The sequence below is a fragment of the Zingiber officinale genome, chromosome 1B (assembly GCF_018446385.1).
Source record: "Zingiber officinale cultivar Zhangliang chromosome 1B, Zo_v1.1, whole genome shotgun sequence".
NCBI lineage: Eukaryota > Viridiplantae > Streptophyta > Magnoliopsida > Zingiberales > Zingiberaceae > Zingiber > Zingiber officinale.
In genome coordinates, this window is record NC_055986.1 from 113,259,910 (window position 1) to 113,270,025 (window position 10,116).

The 10,116-nt window shown below is 35.5% G+C and overlaps 1 protein-coding gene across 1 annotated transcript; it reads left to right on the forward strand.

Annotated features, from left to right (window-relative positions):
• The first annotated feature begins 1,215 nt into the window (after positions 1–1,215).
• Positions 1,216–9,466, forward strand: LOC121972994 (gamma carbonic anhydrase 1, mitochondrial-like). Its single transcript, XM_042524600.1, has 5 exons — positions 1,216–1,528; positions 2,511–2,654; positions 4,867–4,992; positions 5,303–5,454; positions 8,928–9,466. The coding sequence occupies exons 1-5, from the start codon at positions 1,414–1,416 to the stop codon at positions 9,210–9,212; spliced, it is 822 nt and encodes a 273-aa protein (XP_042380534.1). The 5' UTR covers positions 1,216–1,413; the 3' UTR covers positions 9,213–9,466.
• Positions 9,467–10,116: the final 650 nt, after the last annotated feature.

A 10,116-nucleotide genomic window follows, 5' to 3' on the forward strand; every position in this document is an offset into this window, starting at 1 on the left:
GCTCTATATAAAGGGGGGGTCTAAACACCGGCGGAGATACACGTTATTCACTATTTGCGCTTGCGTTACTATTGCTCCGTTTTCCTCTATACTTCCGGTGACTGACTTGAGCGTTAGAGGGTCAATGCTGGGACCTCTTCCCTGACTTGGACTGACGTTGCTTGTTTTACAGAGCGGAACATAGTCTACATCCAGTACTAGTTTAATGTAACAGGCACATCCTCAACTTTCTATCCTCCCGTTTTCGGACAGGATCAAGATGCCCACTCTTGCACTCCAGATGAATATGAGGACTCCTTGGTCGCGGGACTACTATCCTGAAGCTCGGCAGTGTAGGCACAGCCTGCTGAATTCACGGCCAGCCTCACCACTTTACCACCCACGAACATGGTGGATCATGTCGAATACAAGTCGAAACTCTTCAACCCAACTCCAGTCGACAGAGGATGGAGGAGATGGCTTAGATGGCAGACCAGCAAAGCGTCCTAAGGAAGAAGGCGTTGCAAATGAAGACGTCAGTAGATTCAAAAAGGAATCCACTGCTATCTATCTACAACCGGAAGGTCTGAAGGGATTCTGGAATGAAGTGATTAAATCACGCTCATCAATCACTTTGTCGAATGAACTGGAATGATTCCCTTTTACTGCAGTCTTAACAATCCATTTCTCGATAGGATTCTTGATGCACTTGAAATTCGACTACATATAAATAGCTTAGCAAGCTCTTCAGTAATGTCTATCTTCCACCTGCGAAAAGTGTAGAACTTTCGCCCATGGATATCACCACTGACTTCTTTAAGGGATGAACGATAAACTTCAAATTGCGACCTCAAGTGAGTATCCCAATAACCTTAATACCAACCGAAATCCTTCCAATGGAAACTCCCCCACCAACACGACCAGCAATCGCAGAACTCACCTGCCTGATAGGTAAGATTCCAACCGGATGCAGTGAGCGATGGCACAGGCAGCGCCGGCGGCGGGTACGAGTACGGAGGACGCAATCGAGAGGTGGAAGAGGAAAAGGTAGGGTTTTGAAGGAAAGGGAAAGGAATCGAAAGCGGGGACGCGAGCGCCGCCGATCGGTTTCTTCGTCTTTTTTCTGAACGGTCTTTCAATTTTGTATTTATTAACATTTCCAAAATTATTTATTTATTTATTAAAATAATTTTGACCTTAATAAGAAAGCTATAAAGCGTTCGGAGGGCATTTTGAAATAGAAGCAAAGGAACAGGGGCAATTCCGTCTCCGGCGAAAACCCCAATTGCGACGCTCTGCTTCCTAGACCGCTGCCCTCTCGCGGATCTCCCTTTCCCTCTCGCTTTCTCTTTTTCCTTTTCGTCGCCGGCGTCAAAGGGGGGCGATCTATCCCGTGGCCTTCTGCATCCGTCTGTCAGCTAGGGCGCGAGATCGATGGGGACACTAGGGAGGGCGATCTACACTGTCGGATTCTGGATCCGGGAGACCGGCCAGGCCATCGATCGTCTCGGCTCCCGACTCCAGGGAAACTATCTCTTCCAGGAGCAGAGTAAGACTGCTTCTTTCTCCGCGTACTTGTTTCGATCCGGCGATCTTGCTGCGTTCGGTTATTTTGCTTCAGTATCTTTGCATTTTTTTTATTGTTTGTATCACGGCTTTACTGACATTGTTTAGGTTTGAATCGAAATGGTCATCAGAGGATCTTACTTTATTATGATTAGTTTCTCCGTTTCGCGTAAAATATTGCCTTTGTGCCATAAATTCAAGATTTTTTTTCACGATGTTCTAGAATGAAAATTTTCCAGTTGCTCAAATGTTATCCATGTTAGTGATGTTTTCCCAAAAACTCGAAGACAGGTTAGGAACTTCAGATGTATTGGTTTCTGTAATTGTCATCAAAAAGTACTCCAAAGGTTAAAAGAAATGAGACTTGATACTTCGATTCACCCTGAAACATAAACGCATTGGTTGTTGCAGTTTATGGATTTTCTTACCTATGTGCACAAGATATCTCTACTATCTTAGACAAGAAACTTGATTATAGCTTATCCTGCATACCAATGAAAAATCCAATTTTTATGACATCATTGAGGTCTATGTATAAGAATTTATCTTTTTTTTAGTATTCAGGAAATTTATTGAGCTTCTTTGTTGGTAACTGGTTTTTCTTTATATTATTGTTTATTCTGAAGGTAGATGTTTAGTAAAGATACTATTTGTTACAGTTTACAGTCATGTTATTGAACACCAATGATTATGGGTAGATGTTTTGATTGCCATAGGTAATACAGTTTATGTTAGACTTTTCAATGAACCAGGACAACTTAGGTCATTTAAAAAAAAATTATGTCCCAGTATGAAATATCTTGTTGTCTAGGACAATCAGTACAGATTTCATTCTATGATATAGTTTGTACCTTAGCTCAGAAACTTTTCTTGCTAGAATTATACTAAGTAATTGTGAGAAACAAATATGTTTTAAATTCATAGTATTTTAACTTGCTAAAATGCTCTCTTATTGCTATTTTCAGTATCAAGGCATCGTACACTTATGAACGTGTTTGACAAAGTACCTAATGTTCACAAAGATGCTTTTGTTGCTCCTAGTGCATCTGTTATTGGTGATGTCCAAGTAGGCCAAGGATCATCAATTTGGTATGGATGTGTTTTGCGAGGTATGTTGTGATTTCAATTAATTTCCAAGTACATATACAACCAGAATGTAATGATGTTTTCATATCTTTTCTTATTTCCTTGCAAGATTCATTTTATTGGCATGAAATTTTGTAACTTAGAAAGGTGTAGGAAGACATAGCAACAAGAAATTGCATTCCTGAATTAATATGCTATCATGACTAGCATAGGTAAGAGGACCCATTAAATTATCTGGCTCAATCCAAGCACTAGCACAGAAATGCTCAAGCCCAATATAGTAGTTGCTCACTAGTCTAAGCTTATTGATTCTCCTCGTTAGCCCAAAACTTTAACGTGGGGCATGGCAATCTCACCCACTTAAGTCTTGATGTCCTCTGCATATACAGAATGCCATATTTTTAAATTACAATTGAGTAATTAATTTAGGCTGACAAATATGAATCATATTTTAGGAATGAGTAATTCAAATATCTTACAATCTGTTATAACTTCTGGCTAGTTGATTTGTTTTATTTTATAATTATGCTTATTTTAAGAAATGTGAAGTAAAGGAGAAGTGGAAGGATCAAATTGAAAGAAAAAAAAAAGAAGCTTAACCTCTTCTTGTTTACTTGGAAGGATGGAAATGGAAGGAATAGTAACTGGTTTTCCTTTATATTATTGTATATTCTGAAGGCAGATGTTTAATATAAGGTGACTATTTTCTTTCCTTAAACTAGCTCATTCATTTTGTTTGCTTGAATCTATGGTGTTCGTGGCTAATTGATTATTTAAGTTATATGCAATCAGATATGCACTATTTAACCCAAGTGGGATGGATACTTTGCAGTCTGGAATGCACATGAGTATGGCTACATATACACCCAGTATGCTAATTGATTTCATAAGATATGTTACCCATTGACATTTCTTGATTAACTGGGTTTTCCAATTGAGATAGTTGGAGGGAAATAAAAAATATTTTTCCCCAAGTGCTTGAGAATTTAAAATGTTATTTTTTTTGAGGGATTTTGATAAGACGCGGAAAATTCACCTTCATCTCACACAAGTCTTTCCAGAATAATTCCTCTACAACTCCTTGCGATACACTTATTGCACTGCTTCAGCTCATCACACTAGTAAAATACTATGCGAATGTGCTCCAAAACCCAGCTGAAAAGGGTGAAAAATTATCATGATTTTGGAAGCTGACTGGTATGTCGAAAGTTTGATATCACATTCCAACCAATAGGAGGTTGCAACTGGATTGACTCAAAAAATCTAGTCTATATTATTTTACTTGCTAGCGCTCATGTTTATCTTTTGTTTGGTCTCCCACTGAATTCTATTTATTTGACTTAAATCTGTATTTGACAATAACAAAAGCTATAATAACCCACATATTTGTGGTCAGGCAGAGGGACCTTTTGCACCATTGAGCTTGTGTAAGACATTGTCAGAATATTTTCTAGAGTTTTTCATAAAATTCTTCTTTGACTCCTTTATCTATACTTTGAATAGTTAAGTATCTCACTCTTTGTAATTCAAGCTTAGGGTCATTTTTTCAGAATGTCCTCGCCGTTTTTGATGATTTTCTTTGATTTACTTATTCACTCTAGTTTAGTTATCATGAATGGTAGCTATACTTTTTTTTTTCTCATTCATACAAATACCTATTAACTACACTAACATTTTGTACATGTTTTTTAAGCACCCAACATTTTGATCTATAAAGCATAGTTTTATTACAAGTATGTAATGAAGTTTCTTTTGGAAAAAAATGTCAGATGGTGATTACATCCACTTCCATTTTATTGTTCATATTTTGAGTTTGAATTTCCTTAAATCAGTCTTTCACTCAGGTCCAAGAGTAGACCCGTGGTGTCAAACATTTACTGATTGTCTGCCCTAATGGTGTCTAGCATGTTTCCTATATTGGATTGCAAAAGAGTCTCTTGATTGCGTCATATCCTACAACTTCAGTATGATTCATTGGAAGAATTTATACATTGCACAATGTTACACAACCAATGATGCATGCAGAAAATCGATAATTTTTTTTTTCTTTGGGTATATGTGTAATTGTCCAAGGATTGTATTAAACATAGATTGATCATTAGAAATTTATAAAATTTGTTGTTGCTAGATCTACTGCTAGTGAATACTTGTTGAGGTAGAAGACAATCAACTTTCAGCGGGACATTTCTTATTGTTAGTTTAACCTTTGATTCCTTTTCGTCTGATCCTTTGCAGGTGATGTAAACAGCATCCATGTAGGATCTGGCACTAATATACAAGATAATTCTCTGGTGCATGTGGCAAAATCTAATTTGAGTGGGAAGGTCCTGCCAACTATTATTGGAGATAATGTCACAGTAGGCAAGTGATTTTAATCATCCTTGGTGATAGTTTATATAAATTGCTTAGCATGTCTTGCATAAGATACTGGGTTGTAAATTATTGTTCTATTGTCAACATATTTCTTTCGTTACTATGAATCCGTGTCCAAGCTGGCAGTTCTTTACATCCCAGCCATAAAGTTTTTTGTTCAAAAACCTTGCATGTTTTTTCTTTAAAAAAAATTAGGTCAATTCATGACCATATTAAGATTCAGATTTTTGGATTCAAGATACAGATGAATTGCATCTTATAGAGCTCATTCTTGAATTGGCGTTTTAACTTTATATAGGTCATAGTGCTGTCTTGCATGGATGCACTATTGAGGATGAATCATTTGTCGGAATGGGTGCCGTACTGCTTGATGGGGTACTTGTGGAAAAGCATGGGATGGTTGCTGCAGGATCCCTCGTAAGGCAGAATACAAAGATCCCAGCTGGAGAGGTAACAACTATATTGTCCTTTATGTTATGTTTTTATTTTCAGAAATTAACTTCTCCTGATGCCTTTAAAACCGGTTGCTCTATGTAATGAGAGTATACTCACTGTGAATGTTAATTTTGTTAGCAATTCTCTTATAGTCTTATGTTTCAAAGTTCCAGGTTCATCAAGATCGTGTTAATTTAGTTTCATCTGCATCAGAAATAAACATTTGATCTAACAATTAGGAACTCATCTTTCTTCCAAAAAGTCTTTATTTGACCTACTTTCTATCCGAATTTGATCTAGCACTTCACATATGATCCCAACCCGTACTCTAATATTCACATATGTGGTCTAACAACTTTAAAGATACGTTGTAAGTTGATTTGGTGAAATTAAGTCTAACTTCAAACAATGATAATATGAGATGATGATAAGATGCAAGAAAATAAATTAATGTACCGGGAATTTATACTAGTTAACATAATTAGAAATAGTTTAAAAAATATCAACATTATGAGGGATATACTCTTGCACTGACCCGACTCTGGTTCAGAATCGACGATTCGATGGTTCATGGGGGTCGACCCTTAACCTTAACCATCCAAGATGGTTATGGTTTATGGTTCGGAACGGTCAGTTTATGGTTCGTGCATGGTTCACGGCTCGTCACGGTTCAAGATTATTATATTAAAAAAAATTAAAAATTGTTAATTCATTAAAAAAGAAAAAAAATGGCTTGTACGTATTTAAGTTGTCTATGCATCTCCTTAGGGTATAGGGGAATCAAATCCCACATAGTTCTCTTACCTTTTTACTCTCTTATCTTATGAAGTGGCGTTACTCACTTTCATTTCATGTTCTCGTAGTATTTGTTCCTTCGGTATCAAATTCTTTAACTTTGTTATATGAAAGTTGCATTTCTTGGATTTTTTTCTTGGCTCTGGTCTAATCGTCAAGTAATGCTTGGGCTTCCAACGAGTCGGGAGATAAAGTCAATCGCCATTCATCCAATATGTACCGCTAGCACTGAACGTTTGTTCCATTGTTGACATTGGATAAGCTAAAATTTCTTTGGCAATCATGGAGAGGACGGGAAAGTTTTGAGCCTTCTGTAACCACCACTTTAGGACATCGAAATCTACTTCGCTATCTGTTTTATTAAAATTAAAAGAAGTCATAAAATAATTCTCAAGTTCCTGTGTGAACTTAAGGATCCTCGTGGACGTTTCATCCGTTCTTTTAATAAAGTTTGTGTTTTGTAAGTTTTAAATTACTACTATATTTTGTGTTTCTAAAATATTAGGTTGTATTCCATATTTTATACTATATTCTTTATAAATATCATATAAATAATTTCTAATATTATATACAATATTATTTGGATCAAGAGAAGAAGAATCTTTAAGTCAAATTAAAACATTATAATACAAACCTAACATTTCTTGTAAAACTTCTAATTTATATCTAGGGTCTAAAGCAAATGCAACTAAATAAATTTCAAAAATTCTCTAAAACTAAATGAGAAGTAGGATAATAAAAACCCGAAAGTTATTCGGTTGTATCATTAAATACCTTGAAAATTTCACAAATACTACTATAAATATTTCATTATTGTGAAAATCAATATATATTAGCATTATTTGTATTTTATGCGAAAAATAATAAACATAATAATTCTCTATATTGAAATGAATCTTGTAACAATTGATATGTTGAATTCCAACGTGTTGGTACTTCATATGAAAAAATTTTAGATCTCATTCCATTAATTTTATAAAAATTTTCCTATTGTTTTATTATAGATGGATAACCATAAATAGGAAATAATATTTCTAATAAGTTCAATATGATTTGCTAAAATTCTTAATCCATTTTGAACACTTAAATTTAAAACATGACAAATATAACGAATATGAAAAAATAAACCACCAATAATGGATTGACATATAAATTTAAGTTCTTCAATACTAGCAATATTAGAACTAGCATTATCAAATGATATTGAAAATATTTGATAAGTTAATCCATATTCTTCTAAAATTAAACATAATAATTGTAAGATGTTGTGAGCATTTTGTGATTCATCAAAAACTCTATAAGTTAATAAATTTTTTTGGATATTTCAGGAGCTATCAATCCAATGGTAAGTCACACTCATATATGAATGTATTTGCCATCACTCCAAATATTGAAACATAAAGAAATTTTATTATTTAATTTACTAAATTCTTCAATTAATTTTTCCCTTTTTTTACTAATCTTTTAATTATTTTTGTAAGTGTAGTTCTAGGAACACATTTAGCAGATGGATTAAGAGATTTTTTACAAAATCTTCAAAAGTGCATTTAGATCTAAAACTACATGAAAGATGTTCTACGGAAATAAATCTAACTAATGATTCTTTTAATTTCTTATCAGAATATAAAGTAAACTAGAATCACTACTTTTGCTAGTAGAAAATCTAGATAATTGTGCTTGAGCACGGTCCATTCCAAATTCCATCCGGTGCTTTACTTCTACGTGTCATTTCAACAACCCATAGTTGTCGTCGACTTAGGATTTGTATAAAGCATTGCAGTGCTTACATTTTACATGTAATTCTCCCGATAGAAGACTGACCTTATCAAAATATTTAATAAAAATAGAAGATTTTAAAGGAGGAACTTCCCGAACCTTGGAAGTAATTGCATCAGTACTTTCTTGTGTTCGGATGTCGAAGTCGGATTCTTAAGTTGCTTGGTCTCATCATCGGTGGATTGAATGTTTAAATTCGTTATTTTCTTACCTCTCCGAAATCGAGATGATGAACCTCCTTGCCCTCGGTCTCCTTCCATTGTAGTTGAAACTTGGAAGAGGAAGTCGAAAGTGTGAAGAATGGGAGTCGATAGCGTGTAGAGATTGCGGAATTGAGAATGAGAGTAGAGAAAATGTGGGTAAAATAAGTAAAAATAATGAAATGAGCTTTCTATTTATAGAGTAACAAATACTAAATTGTAACTATTGATTAAAAAAACGATCAAATAATCTGAACCGCTGAAAAAATATAAAAAAGAAAATTCATCTCAATGGCGGTAGTTCCAACGGTCGTGAACTACCCGTTCCAACAATCCCCAAAAAAAAAATTCAATTGCCAGTTTGAACCGGCGGTTAATCACTGATGGACGGTTTTTAGAGGGGCTGAACCGGAACCGGGCGTCACCCTGCCAGGCCAGTTCCAGTTTTTGAATCGGAACTGGGTCAATGGGTACCCAGCCCGTTGACACGGGTCCAGGCCGGGTCTGGTTAGGACCCGGCCCAGGGTCGGGCCTAGTTCAATGTATGAACGAAATACATGTAGCACATTTTCAAATAGTCAAGACTAATATGAGCTGATGACTTGGATCAATCGACAACAGTGGATGTCGAATCCGATGGAACACTATTAGTGATACAGTAAGTTTTCATTATATTTATTATTTATGGGCATTTGTGAATATTTTGTTATGTGTCAGGTATGGGGAGGCAATCCTGCCAAGTTGCTGAGAAAGCTCACCGATGAAGAGATAGCTTTTATCGCTCAGTCTGCTACCAACTACGCTAACTTGGCCCTAGTGCATGCGGCTGAGAACGCCAAGTCGTTCGATGAGATCGAGTTTGAGAAAGTTTTGCGCAAGAGGTTCGCGCATAAGGACGAGGAGTATGACTCGATGCTCGGAATCGTCCGTGAAACACCCTCAGAGCTAATTCTTCCTGACAACATCTTGCCCGACAAGTCACGCACCACCCCTTCTCAGTAACTCAGGCTGAGCGAGTTGAGCTGGTTTCATTGTCGACCAGTGTTTCAAGCTTTTTTTTTTGCAATAATTTGAAGTGTAGGCTCATTCTAGGACTGGCCTCTCGTCATTTTCACTGCTTTTACGAGGATATTAAATTACTTTCAGTGATCTCGCATGAACCGTGCTTTCAGAGATTCTTGTAAAGCACTCGAATGAGTGCAGAAACCTGCATGGATGTGGCTGTTGGAGTAATAAGCTATATTGTTTCCCAGATAGACAACTCGTGTTAATGTTTTGGTCTTTGGATGGAAAGTTTGTGTTTCTCTGCCCATTTGTTTTGTTTTCTTTATGTGCGTTTGTTGTTTACATTATTTCCATATGCATTTATCCTATCAAATAAAGTAGCTGTTGCTATATATATATATATATATATAAAAGGATTTATATTTTAGATGACGCACGTGCCCAACTCTCTAATTGAAAGGCACCTCCAATGAAGGGAGATATCTTCCAGTGTGAGAGGTGTCCATGCATGTACCTCAGAATATCAATCCTATATATATATAGGAAATTATTTTTGATGCCAAAATGGCAAAATGGCTGCTATTGATTTGTTATTCAGAATATCAATCCTCTCTCTCTCTCTCTCTCTCTCTCTCTCTCTCTCTCTCTCTATATATATATATATATATATATATATATAGGAAATTATTTTTGATGGCAAAATGGCTGCTATTGATTTGTTATTTCAAGTATATATATAAATATATAAAGAAATCATCAAAACCCATTTAAATGCCTCTTAAAAATTTTTGATGCCAAAATGCTTCCAATGTTCTTTTACAATTAATAAGACCTTTACGGGTCACTAGGAACACTAGCATCTAGATTATAAATGAATTAAATATTTATAAACAGTTTGATA